Below are 17,854 nucleotides of genomic sequence, written 5' to 3' on the forward strand. Positions count from 1 at the left end.
ATGATTGAGAAATACCAAAATCCCCAGCACTGTAATGATTACATGAGCACTGACGTATGAAACAGACTGGACTTTTTTCATTTATTTTCTGAAAAGCAGCACATTTACACATTAGCATCATGAGAAGCAGAGCAAGAGATAATTCTGGCAATTACTCTTCAAAATGGACTCATGTATCTGTGTGTGACTAGACTTTAGTCCACTCTGAACACAACAGCATGTGTAATGATAACAGCCTTGAATCAGCTCTGTTCCAGAGGGCAAACACGAAACGAGGAAGAAAGCCATAAAAAAAGGATTTGTGAATCTTCTATCAGTCCCACAGTTCAGAAGGTGTTTTTGATCTTTGATGCCACGAGGACCAGGATCTCTCCGATGTTCTTCTGCCAGTTGAGAACGTGTTTGGATTCAGCGCACCACAGCTCACCGTGCCGTGGCTCTGCGTTCTCACAGCGCTTCTTCACCTCCTGCTGCTGCTCCTGAGGGACAGAACAACACCAGAGTAACACCAGAGTCACAGAGGATGGAAAACAGCAAGCAGAACATCCTTCAAAACATCTCCTTTTTTCTGTTGCATTAGAAATGCACTCAGGTGTCTGTGCCTAAACTAGTTAACTTGAGAATAAAACGCCTTACTTCTGTGCCGTGCTGAAGCTCAAACTTGTAGAAGAACGCCCAGGTGTCGCCCAAGTCTGGTTCGATCTTCACCGTCCGCAGGAACCACTCTCGTGCCTTTGTTATCTTCCTCTCGCTCCAGAACAGTCTGCAGGGCACAGACTTAAAAGTTCAGACTGTTCTTACCAAACAAGGAATAAAAATGTGGAGGAATGTGGATAGGACAACTGGAATTTACAGCAGGGAGAAGTTTGACAAGAGCCCGGTCAGGAGACTTACTTGGCCACAGCCAGAAGTACATGAGGATCATGTTCACACTTCTTCAGAGCGTCAACACTCTTGGTCTTGCGCTGAGGCCTGGCCTCCAAGAACACGGCTTCAGCCCACAGGATACCTGACAGGAAGAAACGAAGGTTGAGGTGTGAAAGTGTGCCGAGGCTCCTGACGGATCCGTTCAGGGCTGAAGAAAGCGTGGCTTACCAGAGTTAGGACACTCCTGAAGGGCTTTGGCCATGAGCGTGTTGGAGATGTTTTTCAATCCCGCTCTGTATTCAAGTCGGACAGACTCCAGCCTGTCAGAGAAATTGAGAATAAAATGACACGTTATTTTGGTGAGATTTTGTCATGACATGAAAACGATTAAGACATTTTATGTAATTGCATGTAGCCTAAACCGCAAAGTAGTTTTTCTGCCAGTTCCAAGTTCATGCTGAGCAATCAATTAGACAGCACCCAGCGGTAAAGTTACACGTGCTACTGTGAAGAGGGCTGGATCATGAATATTAAGTAGCATGCTGATAGAGAGCCACTTCGCAGGAGAGTTTAGCTCTAAAACGAGTTTCTAATGATCCTGAAGACCTCCGGGAGCAGTACTGAAACCCCTTACAGTTAAACCCAACTTCAGCTGCTAGGAAGCTGGAAATTAAAAAAAAAAAAAAAAAAAAGGCCTTGCTCATGAATATTAACTGAGCTGAATGTTTCTGGTATATATTGTGGCACTGTATACTGTCAACACAACCTAATTAATATTCATTAAATCACGTCGTGAAGAAACATAAAAAAAAGTACCATTAGTCACATTTTAGCATAGATATCTGACTAGTGTTATTCTAGATTTGATATAATATAGTAGTATTTATTCATATTTTGCTTTGGCGTTCAGTTTGAATTTAAATGTAGGTTTGTTTTATTACATGCTTTTGTTATTTTTATTAGCTTTTTTACTATTTCTATGTAGCTTTATTTTATTGAAGTGAGTAATTTTAGTACCCATTTCAGTTAGCTGTTTAGTGTATAATAAAACATTAAAATGAAAAATCTTTTGTTTTGGTAGATAACACCGCAGCATCCGGCATGGTTTCGTACCAGATCTCAGGGGTTTGTGGATTCTTGAGGCGAGCTTTCTCTAAGATGGCTCGAGCGCGCGTGAGCTGCCCGACTCTCTCTTCCAGCCGAGACAGGAGCAGCCATAATGACATGGAGTGAGGACACTTCTTCAGCTGAACGGACACAGCAGAGAGAAGCCATTAGAGGAACACCATCATCACGCATTCCCACCGAAAAATGATTGTTCCTAATATCATACAGAATGAGGTTCTACATTTTCCACAAAAAGAAATTCAACCAACAATCTATCCACAGTAAAATGTTCAATTATAGCACAGCATCTTCTCCAGAGCCCATAAACGTACTCCCTGGTTGTAGGCCTCTCGTGCTTTATCGATGTTCTCTGACTGCTCCTCGATCTGTCCTCTCATCATCCAGAGCTTGGGGAAATCCTCATAGTGCTTCAGGGCCTCGGTACACAGCTCATGTGCCGCCTCAATATTCCCCAGCACCCACTCCAGCCTCACCGACTTCATAAACACCTGCGAGCGGCACACAGAAAACACTTATGACAACTCATATAATGCGTTTAACAGCCTTTAAAGCCTCTGACATCTTGAACATGATTATTAAGACTGTGTGCAATGCATAAGTGCATTGAAACAGCCAGGGAGATTTCCCGTATAAAACTCACACGGCTAGTTTCCATCGATGCAGAAAAACCTAAGTGTTTTTTTTGTTGTTGATAACATTACCACTTATGAGGAATCCTGCCAAGTGCTTGAGTTACATTTGATCCGGTGATATTTGTCTAAATGCTGACACTCTTTCCTGGAGCCAAGAGTTAAACAAGCCCAGGCAAGAGTCCATTCGAACACCTTCCATCTGCACCATTTACTCCCAAAAGTCCTTTATAGTGTGCAGAGCTAGCACATCTGCTGCATTTTGTAAGAGCAATACTGTGCGAAATCCAGCACCTGAACTGAAAGCCACTGTTTGGATGAAGTGTTACGATTACTAGTTCAACCTTGAGCTTAGCCTCATGTCTACTGACAGGTGCATAGTCTAGTTTTTCATGCACAAACCTTAAAAAAAAAAATGAAAAAATTCATTCAAAACTTTCAAAAGACTTCAATCGTCTTCCCGCTAGTGGCACATTCAGCACCCTGTTGCACAAGCATTTCTACAGGGTGACTCACCCCTCATCCACTGATCCCATCACATATCTCTCGCAATCAGAACTAAAGAGAAATCCTAACACGCAGAAAGCTGTGTCCCCAGCATGACACAGCAGCGTCTGCATCTGTCTGACAGGAACTGGTCTGAGCTCACCCTGGCGGTGGGGGCGCTGCTGCGGGCCTTGGCTAGCAGCCTGCGCGCTCTCTCGTACTCGTTATTCTCCGATTCCAGCTTGACGGCAGCCAGCCAGATCTCCTCGCTGTTGGGGTTAGCCTAACACACAAAGAGAGGAGGGATAAGCTTTTACTGGCCATCGTCCCAGTGAACACTTAGATGCAGTAAAAGCTGATTCGCTTCAGGAAATGAGCATGGATATGCAGTTTAGATTGATCTTTTTTATTATTGTTCTGCATCTTTCATTTGAATTTTTTTGCATACAATTCTTGCATGTTTGGTGTTTATTCATGTCATGTTATGACTCGGTCAACGCTGAATCTATAGTTTTGTTATGCCTTCCATAATGAGTGTGAGGGAATCAAAATTTAAATAGTATCTATTTATATACATATATTTCAAATTAACACTTTCATTCAGTAATGATGCATTAAAATTGACAAAAGTGAAAGTAAAAGCATTTATATTGTTACAAAATATTTAAAATTCAATTAAATACTGTTCTTTTGAACATTCTATTCATCAAATAAATATGAATACATCCTGAATATATGTATGGTTTCCACAAAAATATAAAGCAGCACAACCGTTTTCAACATTGATAATCGCAAATGTTTCTTGAGCATCAAATCTGCATATTAAAATAGTTTCTGAAGGATCATGTGACACTGAAGACTTGGAGTAATGATGCTGAAAATTCAGCTTTGCATCACAGGAATAAATTACATTTTAAATTATATTAAAAACGAAAGCAGTTATTTTTAATCGTAAAATTATTTCACAATTTGACAGTATTTACAGATTTTTTATCAAATAAATGCAGCCTTGATGAGCAAAAGAGACTTACCAAAACTAAACATTTAAACAAGAATAGATCTCTTTATTGTCCATTAAAAGTGCATTTAAGATAAAATAAATAAAAGAGAGTGAGTTATGAAACCTACCACTACTCACCACTATGCTTTACAGGTCTATCAGGAATTACTTTTGTAATTATCTAGTACAAAGAAGTGTATCATGTTCCGCTGCTTCACCATTACAATGCTACGATGCTATCAATAATGATGCTTGCCACTAATAATGCAGTCATGGGAGCTGGAGAGCTGATGGGAAGCACTACTCACCTGGAAAGCCAAAGCCAGGATACTTCTGGCTGCAGGAACGTCTCCCGCCAACCATTTCGATTTAGCACCCATTAGCCATAACACCTCAGCCTTTGGACAGTGAGCTACAGCCCTCTGTAACAGAGCCTCCAACGACTCCCTGAGAGAAAGAGAGATTATGTCAATAGCTGGGGAATATAATCAAGGGATTAGATTATATATCAGTGTCTAAATGAAGGTGCCTCTAAAAAAAAGTGGTTTCAGAAAGGCTTCAATAATGCAAAGTCTAATGATTTAAAACTAATTCAAGTGGGGAACCTCAAATGTGCCTTGTTGCCTTCCTGCCTCCATGAATTGCCTGCGAACTCTTGGACAGAGCCAAAGAATGCCTATTTAAATTCTGTTCAGCCGTGTCTAGGCAGCTAGTATTTCTCACCGGGTACCGTGGTTCTTCTCAAAGTAAGCGGCTCTCAGCCAGACGCTCTTCTTGCTGGGGAAGACCTGGAGCGCATGAGCGTAGATGGCCCGCGCACACTCCAGAGCGCCATGAGCCACACACTACAACAACACACAAACAATCAGCATCACATCTCACCGTAATAGAGCGCACTAGTGCGACGCTACTTTATCAGCAGAGCTGGTTCAGGAAGTATGGGTTTTCCCCATTAATATTAGAATAGCTTTCATTAAAGATTTCTAAGCCATGAATCAAATCAATCAGCTACAAGGTGAATCACAACATTACACACTTTGATTTGAAGCAAAATAAAGTATCTGAAAATCAAGGACGGCTTTAATGAAGTAAACAAATTACTTTTTGAGACATAAAGGAAAAATAAAAACTATTGACTTACGGTTGTTATAATTATATTAATAGAAATGATATATTTTAAGTTTATTGCTGTTATATAGCCAAACTAATGGTAAAAAGATATGACATTAAAGTTCACCCAAAAATGAAAATGCTGTCATCATTTACTCACCCTCATGTTGTTCCAAACCTGTATGAATTTCTTTCTTCTGCTGAACACAAAAGATCATACTTTGAAGAGTGTTGGGAAGCAAACAGTTGCTGGTAGCCATTGACTTCCATAGTATGAAAGAAAAATAATACTATGGAGGGCAATGGCTACCAGCAACTGTCTGGTTGTTAACATTCTTCAAAATACTGCGTGTGTGTTTAACAGAAGAAAGAAATTCATGCATTTTCATTTTTGGTAGAACTAGCCCTTTAAATCTTCTACTAGAACGTGTTATTTTCATGACTGAAGGATCAGAAATGTCAGTAGTAAACAGTCAGGTGGTGCTGAATGAAAGCAGGATGTGGGTGAGTGAAGGTGAGAGGATGTTTACACTGTCTGAGTCCTCCATCCATGTGTGTTTGCAGTCCTCCTCTTCAATGCCGATCCCAATCACAGCTCTGATCACAGCCTGACATGTGGCCACGCTGCCAGCCTTATCACACTCCTCTGCATCCTGAGACAGACACCAGCTTTGAATTAACACATTCGGATATAATACTCATATATCTGCCAATGCTGCTTTACTAAGAAACTTAAGCCTGTCCTGACTGGAATCTGTCTTTGCATATGCATTTTTCCACTGTTTTTCCTCGGCTAAAAACTCTAATTTAATAAAAGAAAGTAGAAACCAGTTAAAACACACTGAGCCATCAGAGCTCTTAAAGACTGAGATGTCAGACCTGAATCCACTGCTCGCGGTTGATCTCCACGCCGTTGGCCCTGAGGGAGGTGATGGCTCTGTCGATGATCTTCTCCACCATCTGTGTGTTGCCGTTGGCCTCCTCCAGCTTGGCAGCTGTGATCCAGATATGGCGGTCAGTGGGAATGTTTTCACGGGCCTTGTTCAGAACACGACGGGCATTCTCATAGGTTTCTAATCGGGCCAGAGCCAGCCAGAGCTACGGAAGACAAGCACAACTGTCTGATTTATGGGCCATAAAGAGGTTTATGAGTCCTGGCAGATTAAGACTGTGTGTGTGTGTGTATGTGTATACCTCTACACTGGTAGGACAGCACTCGACTGCTCTGCTCAACATGATCCTTGCGTCCTCTGGCTCCTCCAGCTCAACAGCGATTTTCCACAAACGCACCGACTTCGACACATTCTCCAGAGCTGTGAAGACATGTAGATATTGGGAAAAAGGCAGTGTATGGACAACAGTTATTGAATGATTAAACAAAAAGTAGCAAGCATCACACTGCTCGTTTTTGGGCTTATTAGAATATTCTCGCTAAATAAGAACCATAAATAGTAACCCTTTTGTCTTTTTTGTCTTTCACCAAAACCATTTTATTCCCAACCCCCCACCCACCAAGAAATAGAAACAAAAATGACAGGTGCGCTTAAAGAAAAAATGAAAATAATGAATAGTAATGAAAGACGTCCACCTAGTGCATGTTTACACAGTGGAACACAAAAAGCAATGCTGTTTTAAAACACCACCGAAGTCAAGAGTGACATGCTGAACTGTAAAAAATGTTAACTTCAGAGTTTGAATAATAAACGTTTTTTACAAAAAAATGAAATAAGCTTAATGAAAATGCTAATCCACTCTCTGACAGTAGGTGGCACTTCTGGACAAGTCCACAGTTACTCCTGCACACAAAGCAGCGCGTCAAAAACGCGTTATAAACTCTAATATTAAGGTATCATATGGCAGTACGATGAAAAGGGAAAAAAACTCAGTTCCCTTCAGATGCACATTCACTCCTCAGATTTCAACAGAAACAACACAGATCTCGAATGCACTCAAACTTTCTCCAGAAAGCACAAAAAAACCACTGCTGTGCCAACACTGTATGCAAATCACCTCATGAATAATAAACTGGTACTGAAATAACAGTGCAGCTGATTTTACCAACAAACTGATTACTTCACTAACACCACATTACTTTATAGAGGTAACAAGCTAATCAAGGTAGAGACACTGATGAAGCAGAACCAGCAGCCTCTTTAAAGAGATACAGGACATTTTAACAAGCTGAGACTGATAGAGTATTCATACATAACTAACAATTCATCTGTCTCTGTCACACAGGTATGCAGGCGGAAGAAAGCAGGTGACAGTGGAATGAGAAACCTAAAGAGGACTGGAGGAAGAGAGACAGACAGAGAGTCACTGACCTTTCCTGAGCACTCGTTTCTTGGCCCTGATGTCCGTCTCGAGCTCCGCGGCTCTGATATAGATGCGCACAGACTGAGGGAGGTGACGCACCGCCTGGGCGACTACTGCCTTCGCCGTGTCTCCGGGCTGCAGCCGGGCGGCTTCCAGCCAAACATCCTCACTCTGAACAGACAACACACAGCACAGATCACACACACACACACACCCCCCCTCACTCTACGAACATAACACAAACACGATCTTCAGACAAAATTACGCAGAACAGATAACATCTTCAGCAGGGCTTTAGAAAAACAAACACAAGGAAGCCAATAAAAAGAATGTGGTTTCAGAATCGATTTATAAAGATGCTTGTTCATCAAGTTATGAAATCATTTTCTTATATGTTGAACAGTTGCCAATATCATTTAATAAAATTGCTACCAAATAAAATAAATAATTGATTCATTTATTTTAATATCTCTTCAAGCCTCACAAACCTAAATTATATGAAACACTAAATCCATGTCCATGAGGCTGTCTGGTGAATCTTTTGACCAACTCAAAAAGAACCGTTTCATTTTTCCATGAATCAGACATTTTAAGTTACGGTAAACCATTTTTGCTTTCTCATGTATTTTAGCGTGGAGCCCTGCTCAATAGTTCACATGTATAAATGGAATAATTGACTGGTGAAGTATTAAAAATTAATGTTGAATGATTTATAGAATCAGCTGCCAAGACAACATTTGTGTTCATCACAGGCGTGTTTGAGGAAAGATCGCACCCAAACATTCGGTCTAAATGGACAGCTCACTAGGCTTCGAGACACAGCCAGGTCTGCTGAGCTTTGATTCATTTCCCAACACTTAATGAAGCTGTGCACACACTGAGAACAAAAGAGCCTGACACGGTTTACATTTCCAATCCAAAGTCAGCACTTGTAGACAAACTGACTGGCACAGCCGACATAAACCAGGCTCAATTCACGGACTATGACTTTATGTTGTTCTTGAACAATCTTTTCCGAATGGGGTTTTGCAGGTCATGAAGGCTCTGCTATAGCAACCTGTCAACATTCCTAAAGCCGTAAAACTTGTGTACGTTTCATACACAGGCTGCCCTCTACTGGACAGAGTCCAGCTATTCCTTTACATTAAACACAGTTCAACCACAACTTACAATTCTGTCATCATTTTCACACCCTTATGTCACACCAACCCTCTAGGACTTTCTATCCTTTATGAAACAAAGACGAGAAATGCCTGTTCTTGTCAATATAAAAGTCAACTGTTAAACAGTTTGCTCTCTTCAAGACATCTTCAAAATAAAAATGCTCCACAGAAGTCAGTCATTTCTGGGTGAAACATCTCTTTAAGGGGGTCATATCCTTCATTTAAAACATCAGGCAAAACAGTTTGCTCAGGATCCATTTCAGGCCAAAGTGAACTTTCTAGAAGATTTTGCTCTGGCTGGTAAACACCTTTGAACTCCCATTGGTCTGTGATGATGATGTAATAGGTAGGTGTGGCTCTGGGGCTCCGCCTTCTTTCACATGCAAATCTTCTCTGGTTTATTTCTTCTGTTCAGTCCATCAAGGTCAGATGCGAGTAAAAGCATGAATACACTGACGTGAAGTCATAAATCTAATTGAACCGACACTTTTTTTTTTTCATGTTTAATTCTGTGAAGCTGTTTGCTATAAATATGCTGAATTGCAGAGCTGGTGATAACATGTCCACATCAGATGTTTTCTTAACAGCTGTTATTTTTGTTCTGTGCTTAATTTATCACTGAGAGGAGAGCACACAACACATTTTGACACATTCATCTGAACGCTGCACTCAGTGTGTGTAGGGGTGCTCACTAACAGTGTACCTCTGTTTAGATATTTCAAACTTATTTCACCCTTAAGTGAAGAGTGAAAAAAATCTTTGCCTTAAATACATATGGACCTTAATTTAGTTACACATGGCCACTTCCTCCCTCTTTTTGTGCCTCACCTTGGGACACATCTCAGTGCCTTTCATGATCAGGTTTCTGGCCACCTGCAGCTTCCCGGTCACCTCCTCCAGACGAGCAGAAGCGATCCAGGCCGGAGGGTGATGAGGGTTTGTTTCTCTCACAGACTTCAAGAGGAGACGGGCCTTCTTGATATCACTGCACACACACAGAATCACTTTAGAAACTGCAACACAGACAGCCCAGATATAAAGCTCATGAGGGTAAAACACTCGGTACCTGATGTCTCCTCCATGTGTGGGGATCATGGAGTTGAGATCAGTGAGATAGCCTTTAGGATCAACTACTGTCTGTCCACTCACAGAGTCAGACACCTGGAGACACCAACAAAGACTCCGTCAAATGATTTTTTTCTTTAAATTAATTCAGTTTTACAATTAAATGCTGTGGTGCATCACCTGACTGAGCCTCATGTCCATCAGAGTGTTCCTGGCCTGTCCGATCTTCCTCATGTCCAGCTCTCCAGCTTCAGGCGTCATGCCTCCTGGGTAGGGTGTGTTCAAGCCCCCTGGGAAGGGTGTCTCTAGCCCAGCAAATTGCTGAAAAGAAAACCGCTCAATTAGAAATTGCATTGTTTCCTATTTTGCAATGAAATCTTAAAGTGCACTGGATCCTGCAAAGCAATGTGTTGTGCTCAGATTATTTTCACATTTTTTTTAAAGACGATGATGTGAAAGGTGATGGGATGTTACTCACCCCCTGCAGAGGGTCAACAGAGGTGTGGTTTTCTCCAGTTTTGAGGTGCTTGGCAAAGAAGCTGTCTGGCACAGGTGTGAGCTTCTCATGGCGGGGATTCCTCTGACGTTTGTTCCTGGCATCACCAACCTCAGGAATACTCAACCATTCATCCTCGGTGACCTCAGCCAGCTTCCTCTGTGGGGAGAAATAATGCAGCAGGGTTATTGTTGACACCACCACTCAAAAGTTAGGGGTGGGTATGTTTTTAAAGTGTTTTTTAAATAAGTATCTTCTGCTCACCGAGACTACATGTTTTTGATAAAAAAAATACAGTAAAACGGTAATATTGTGTAATATTATTACAATAGTTAAAAGAACTATTTTCTATTTGAAATTTTAAAATGTAATTTATTCCTGTGATGCAAAGCTGAGTTTTCAGCATCATGACTCCAGTCTTCAGTGTCACATGATCCTTCAGAAATCATTCTGATATGCTGATTTACTGCTCAAGAAACATTTGTTATTTTGCTGAAAACAGTTGTGCTGCTTCATAATTTTGAGGAAATTGTGTTTGGTTTTTTCAGGATTCCTTAAATGAAAAGTTCGAAAGGAAAGCATTTATTTGAAATATAAATATTCTTATATTATAAATGTCTATACTGTCACTATTGATCAACTGAACATGTCTTCGCTGAATAAAAACAGATTTTCTTTCAATAAGAAATATTATGGAGCCTAAAATTTTGAACTGTAGCGTATTTGAGAGTAAACAAATTATAAACCCCAAATGTTGATTTTTTTTTTCCAGTTCAAACAAAAATTCCAAATATTATTTGTAGGGCCGGTATGAGATTTAGACAGTATGATAACCTCTGAAATAACACAGCTCTAAAATGTTATTTTTAAATGTCAGGGTAAAACAAAAACAACAACGAAGTATAATTGGAACAGAAGTAATTATTATTAGTTTTTATATTTGTTTCTGAAAAGTCTGCTGAATTGTGGGCTGTCCTGCAGGTTTTAATAATTTGATTTAATAATAACCCAATCTGAAGCTAAAACAGAATGTTCTAACAACCTTTGTGAAATTCTACTACATGCCTGAACCAAACAAACCGCACAAGCTCTGAATGAGACGCAGATTCACTCTCAGACAGCAGGAGGCGCTTCCTTGGTTACCATCTAAACTTTTCTGAAGACAGTCAGCTCCCCTCAGAAACACATTCATATACAGGTCCTTCTCAAAAAATTTAGCATATTGTGATAAAGTTCATTATTTTCCATAATGTAATGATAAAAATTAAACTTTCATATATTTTAGATTCATTGCACACCAACTGAAATATTTCAGGTCTTTTATTGTTTTAATACTGATGATTTTGGCATACAGCTCATGAAAATCCAAAATGCCTGTCTCAAAAAATTTGCATATTTCATCCAACCAATAAAAAAAAAAAGTATTTTTAATACAAAAAAAGTCAACCTTCAAATAATTATGTTCAGTTATGCACTCAATACTTGGTCGGGAATCCTTTTGCAGAAATGACTGCTTCAATGCGGCGTGGCATGGAGGCAATCAGCCTGTGGCACTGCTTAGGTGTTATGGAGACCCAGGATGCTTCGATAGCGGCCTTAAGCTCATCCAGAGTGTTGGGTCTTGCGTCTCTTAACTTTCTCTTCACAATATCCCACAGATTCTCTATGGGGTTCAGGTCAGGAGAGTTGGCAGGCCAATTGAGCACAGTAATACCATGGTCAGTAAACCATTTACCAGTGGTTTTGGCACTGTGAGCAGGTGCCAGGTCGTGCTGAAAAACGAAATCTTCATCTCCATAAAGCTTTTCAGCAGATGGAAGCATGAAGTGCTCCAAAATCTCCTGATAGCTAGCTGCATTGACCCTGCCCTTGATAAAACACAGTGGACCAACACCAGCAGCTGACATGGCACCCCAGACCATCACTGACTGTGGGTACTTGACACTGGACTTCAGGCATTTTGGCATTTCCTTCTCCCCAGTCTTCCTCCAGACTCTGGCACCTTGATTTCCGAATGACATGCAAAGTCCAGTGCTGCTTCTCTGTAGCCCAGGTGAGGCGCTTCTGCCGGTGTTTCTGGTTCAAAAGTGGCTTGACCTGGGGAATGCGGCACCTGTAGCCCATTTCCTGCACACGCCTGGCTGACTGCACGGTGGCTCTGGATGTTTCTACTCCAGACTCAGTCCACTGCTTCCGCAGGTCCCCCAAGGTCTGGAATCGGTCCTTCTCCACAATCTTCCTCAGGGTCCGGTCACCTCTTCTCGTTGTGCAGCGTTTTTTGCCACACTTTTTCCTTCCCACAGACTTTCCACTGAGGTGCCTTGATACAGCACTCTGGGAACAGCCTGTTCGTTCAGAAATTTCTTTCTGTGTCTTACCCTCTCGCTTGAGGGTGTCAATGATGGCCTTCTGGACAGCAGTCTTACCCATGATTGCGGTTTTGAGTAATGAACCAGGCTGGGAGTTTTTAAAAGCCTCAGGAATCTTTTGCAGGTGTTTAGAGTTAATTAGTTGATTCAGATGATTAGGTTAATAGCTCGTTTAGAGAACCTTTTCATGTTATGCTAATTTTTTGAGGCAGGCATTTTGGGTTTTCATGAGCTGTATGCCAAAATCATCAGTATTAAAACAATAAAAGACCTGAACTATTTCAGTTGGTGTGCAATGAATCTAAAATATATGAAAGTTTAATTTTTATCATTACATTATGGAAAATAATGAACTTTATCACAATATGCTAATTTTTTGAGAAGGACCTGTAAACCCCCAAATCAACATTGAGGATCTTCTTCCAATAGTTTGTGTATCATGAACATTAGGCGTGTTTACATGGACACTTTTTGCTTCCATCGGAATGAATTCATTCTGATTGACGAATCTGAACGTAGTGTTTGAATGGATGGTAAATAAAGAGATCGGGTTGATGTTCTCGTTTACATGTCACAGGCTTCTGATCCGATTTACTCTTTTGACATGCGCACACTGCATGAATATACAGAGTTTCCCGATGCGGTTTTAAAAAGCACTCGTTATATTTATTTACTTCGGTTCCTAATTAGGCGACGACCAGCAAATGAACTGTTGTGCTGCTTAACTTTACTTAAAATAATAAAAGTAGTAAAAGTGCCTCTTCCCGCACTCAAAACTAGTCGTCTGTTGATGGGAGTCTTAAACGAGGACTGGTGGGACGTGGTCCTGTTCCACTTCACATATGCTGAGCGAAAGGGGAGTTTTATAATGACAGGACACTTATTTATGACACTTTATCCACCAGGAAGAACAGCTCGTTCCACGTGTCATACGTCATTACGCTATTTCTACGTCGCTGTCCATGCGCAGTACTTTCCAGTTTCGGTTTTCAATCCGATCAAGTGTTTTCATGTCCTCTCGCTCGGATTACAAAAGGGATAAACCACCCCTTAAAATCCGATCGAAATTTTAGTCGGATCGAGCCAATTCAATCCGATTGACGTGTTTACATGTGACATTTTTATTCTGATTGTGCTTCTAGTCCTATTACGATCTGATTAGAAGGGTCCATGTAAACGCAGCTAGTGAGAGATCTGCCTGCTACAGCATTTTCTCTGTGTGTCTGTCTTCAGCGTCTCTGGCCTGGCCTTAACAGACTTCATAGTTTCCCATAAATGACATTTAGGAAAATTCTAGCATTGCAATGCAGTTTGTGCAAGTTCACAACAGAGACAAGTTGCAATAAGACAAAAACGTCCGGTTCACACACACGTGATGTGAACAGGAGGAGGAGGGTCGTGTAACTCTACACACTGCACGCAGTCTTTGAGGAGACATGGAAAACCGTGCATACCGCAGGAACGGTAAAATGGAAAATATTAGTGGTTTTGAAACCATGGGTAGCTAAGGAAACATTTCGACAAACAAATCATAATTCAGCAGGACACTGGCCATTAATTTAAACACACACACACCTTCAGGTCTGAGAACTGTTGCTGAATTTTGGGTCGCTCCATACGGTATTTCTCGATCTCCTCTTTCTCTAGCAGCTCCCTGAGGATACATCAACAAAATAAACACAGAGACACTACAGAACAACCAACAAGTGCAGATGAGAGAAGAAAGTTCCCACGCACCTTCTCTCTTTGCGTCTCTCATCCATGCGTTTATCCAGAGCGGCGTAGATGGCGTCCGCCTCCTCGTCGTCTTTCTCATACGGCCCACTGGAGAACAGACTGCCTGCGTAACCGTTGAACTACAGCACACAGAGGAAGGGATTTATCAATCCTAAGATATATTGAACACAGTTTTGTATATTCTGTTGCCTGCTTTGCATGCAATCTCATATGGCCCAGGTCGACACGAGCCTCCTCAGGAATAAACACCTCGTCATAGTTAGTGTCATTCAGATCCTCTTCATCCTCCTCTTGGTTCTTCTTCATCTGATCGCCCACCGTCCTCTTCCCAGGGGGAGCATGCCGATCGTCCACTGGGTCATTGGCATCCCGAGCGGGACCGATATCTGATCGTGTGGTGAAACCCGTAGCACTGAGGAGCACAACACATCACAACTCAGCATGTAACGCAAAATATGACAACATCTAACACTACGATTCTTAATGCATTTAAATAAGTCTCTTCCTTTCACCAAGGCTGCAATTATTTGGCCAAAAATACAGAATAAAAATAGCAATATTGTAAAATATTGTTACCATTGAATTAAAAGAAAGGTTTTCTAATTTAATATACTTTAAAATATAATGTATTCCCGTGAGTTTTCAGCATCATTCAGTGCCTCCAGTCTTCAGTGCCACATGATCCTTCAGAAATCATTCTGATATGATGATTTGATAATCAAGGAATAGTTCTTCTTCTTATTTTTGAAAAGACGTTAATTTTGAACTGAACACTGAATTAATGGCTGCTGAAAATTCAGGTTTGTATCACAGTAATACATTACATATTGATATGCATTAAAAATAAACACATTTCACAATATTACTGTATTTCTGTATTACTTGTATTTATAATTTATTATTTTTTGATCAAATAAATGCAGCCTTGGTGACCATAAGAGACTTTTTTTCAAAGTTTTAAATTGGTGTAAAATTACAAGACAACATCTTATAACCCAGTACAACACAATACATAAAATTACACATCAACGAGACATCACAATTCATAGCATAAAGTCTCAATATCCGCAGTGTTGTTGTAATTAATAACGTGTGCAGCGAGTGTGTGTTTTGGTCTCTCACCCTCGTCCCAGTCCGGGCACGTAACCCAGCGGCGCAGACATGCCGAGGAACGGCTTCTTCTTCTTATTCAAGCCGCCCATGAGCGGAGACGCGAGCGGTATCGCCGGAGCTCCACCCGCGGTCCCTCCGGTCCCTCCGGACGCGGCTTTGCCTGCAGTTTTCGCGGGTTGTTTTGCTGTAGCGCTCGCCATCGTTGCGCTGCCGACCACACGCTTCACTTCCGGTACAACAACAGTCGCACTTCCTGTGACATAAAAGTCTGCTTTAAATAATGCCACTAGAGCGCCCTCACAGGTCGGGCGGTGTAAAGCAGCCTGACCTAAATCCACCTGCTCTTTGTGCTTTTGTTGTTGATTACATATTTTTTAATATATATATTGTAAGCTGATATGAGACGCAAAGAAGACTTAAAACATTATGTAGGTTGGTGGACCTAAATCTGCCTTTTTATCTAAAAGCATGTGTAGACGATTTTATAGAATCAAATCCTCACTTTTGAAAACTATTCATGGGAATAGGAATCACGTAAGAGTCAAACAAGATAAACTGAAATGTATATGGTTAGATTTGTTGAGTTTTATTTGATGCTACTAAGATCCCTTTGGTTTTAAATTATGATGGAATTCAATTACACTTCCTTTAGGATTTTTTTATTGTATTTGTTATTTTAGCAAAAATAAATAAATAAATAGTATATTTTGGGCTAAATTGATAAATATTCATAAAGCTTTGGGTCATTTGATACAGCATGCTTCATCAATGTGAGTTTCATCTACAGAGGGCAGCAGAGACTTGATTCCTGTGGTCTAAGATACCTTAGGACAGAACACCACTTGAAGGTAAACAGTTTGTATTTTACTACTAAAATATTTTGTGATTCAGCTCAATATGCCGAGACAATTAAAAGCAAACTATTTGCAGTCTAATTCCCATAAAAAAAGTATAAATACTGTGGCTCTCCGTTACTGATCAATGTAGCAACAATGGCTCAACCAATGGTGTGAGTTTGGGGCGGGACTTTCTGTCATTCTGACAAATGGGAGACAAGGGGAGTGTTTGGAAACCTGCAATTTTGTTTGGGGACACTAGTGGTGCATAAAGTCAGGGGTCCAAACTTGGTCCTGGAGGGCCGGTGTCCTGCAGAGTTTAAAGTAAAAATCAGAAATTTTGATGTTAAAAGTTTGTGAACGAGTAAAAAGACTTTTGATGCATTTTTATAGTTTTTAACAGATTTTTAAATGGAGCTTTAAGAATCCATTATCGGTGAGCGTCATTATCGGTGAGCAGTACAGTTCATATTTTTTATGTTCAATCTGTGCTTATGAAAGTAAAAAAAAAAATTAATTCTGTGCATACTTGTGGAAGTAAATAGATAATTTAAAGTTCATATTTCATCAATTCTGATCTATTAACTATCTTTGTGCTACCTTGATGCTCCAGCTATGGATTTCTCTGTAGAGATGATAATGAAAGCAGACACTGTCACATCAGACTCAAGGGCTCTTGGCAGGTCAATTTAATAAATGTGCCTACAACATCAGAAAAATCAGCTGGGCTGAAAAGACAGTTCTTGAAAACCGTTTAACACTCAAATTACCCAAATGCAATATGAAATCACTGGCTTTCAGTGGCCTAACTAAATAATATTGGCTAAGACTTGTCAGTCAGACTTGAATATGAATTTGAAGTTTTCTTCATTCTTGCCCATACTGATATGAAGTCAATGTCAAAAGAACTGGCTGCCTAAAGCAAAACTGTCAGTCTCCATTTACGTAAAATTTAAGAAAAGTCGGGAGAATTTTATACCATTAGCACAAACTGTACTTAAATAACTGTACTGAACTTCTTCACATGACCCAATTTAATTTAAAAACTTTCATTTGCTCACTGATTTATTGAATGGGTGCCGTCAACATGAGAGTCCAAAAAGTTAATAAAAACAAGCCTGTTAGTGTTGTGTTGTGCAGGAACAAGCACAAAATGCAGAAGTCAACAAACTAGTAAATCCAATGGGAATAATCAGGAGAAATCATGAAAAAACTACTGAAACATAAAAAAACAATACCAGACAAGGAACTGACCAAGGCCACATCCAAACAAAGCCAGAGCGTTCCCTGTCCAATCTTTTTTTTTTCTTTAATCTCAATAAATATTTTTTGTGTACACACAAAACCACTGAATCCGACTCAGAACAATGTAGAATACATGCCAGAACAGTATGCAATGCTGTAATTCTGCCACAGAGATACAGTAAAAATGGAGAAGAAGACTTGGAGCATGCACATAAACCTTAGCTGTGTCCCAAACAATCAGGGGGGCAGGGTTTCATATTTTATTGAAGCAGCCCTGGGCGCTACCATTGGCTA

At 40.5% G+C, this 17,854-nt stretch overlaps 1 protein-coding gene across 1 annotated transcript; it reads right to left on the reverse strand.

Annotated features, from left to right (window-relative positions):
• Positions 1-57: 57 nt before the first annotated feature.
• LOC132128895 (pre-mRNA-processing factor 6-like) lies at positions 58-15,726 on the reverse strand. The gene is made up of 21 exons (XM_059540282.1): positions 15,489-15,726; positions 14,616-14,778; positions 14,367-14,485; positions 14,205-14,283; positions 10,243-10,419; positions 9,945-10,085; positions 9,766-9,860; positions 9,528-9,684; positions 7,545-7,707; positions 6,415-6,533; positions 6,100-6,318; positions 5,751-5,873; positions 4,834-4,955; positions 4,419-4,557; positions 3,274-3,393; positions 2,307-2,483; positions 1,981-2,114; positions 1,096-1,187; positions 895-1,009; positions 637-763; positions 58-479 (listed from the first exon to the last, which is right to left on the reverse strand). Exons 1-21 carry the CDS (start codon positions 15,677-15,679, stop codon positions 327-329), a joined length of 2,925 nt encoding a protein of 974 aa, XP_059396265.1. The 5' UTR covers positions 15,680-15,726; the 3' UTR covers positions 58-326.
• Between the last annotated feature and the right edge of the window lie 2,128 nt (positions 15,727-17,854).

The sequence above is a fragment of the Carassius carassius genome, chromosome 46, assembly GCF_963082965.1.
Source record: "Carassius carassius chromosome 46, fCarCar2.1, whole genome shotgun sequence".
Taxonomy (NCBI): Eukaryota; Metazoa; Chordata; class Actinopteri; order Cypriniformes; family Cyprinidae; genus Carassius; species Carassius carassius.

Excerpts from the sequence above, each read along its gene's own strand:
- LOC132128895 (XM_059540282.1), bottom strand. The coding sequence starts at position 15,679 with ATGGCGAGCGCTACAGCAAAACAACCCGCGAAAACTGCAGGCAAAGCC. Across the intron at positions 764-894 it reads GTACTTCTGGCTGTGGCCAA|ACTGTTCTGGAGCGAGAGGA; the intron begins GTAAGTCTCCTG and ends TGTGCCCTGCAG. Across the intron at positions 480-636 it reads AGCTTCAGCACGGCACAGAA|GAGCAGCAGCAGGAGGTGAA; the intron begins GTAAGGCGTTTT and ends TCTGTCCCTCAG.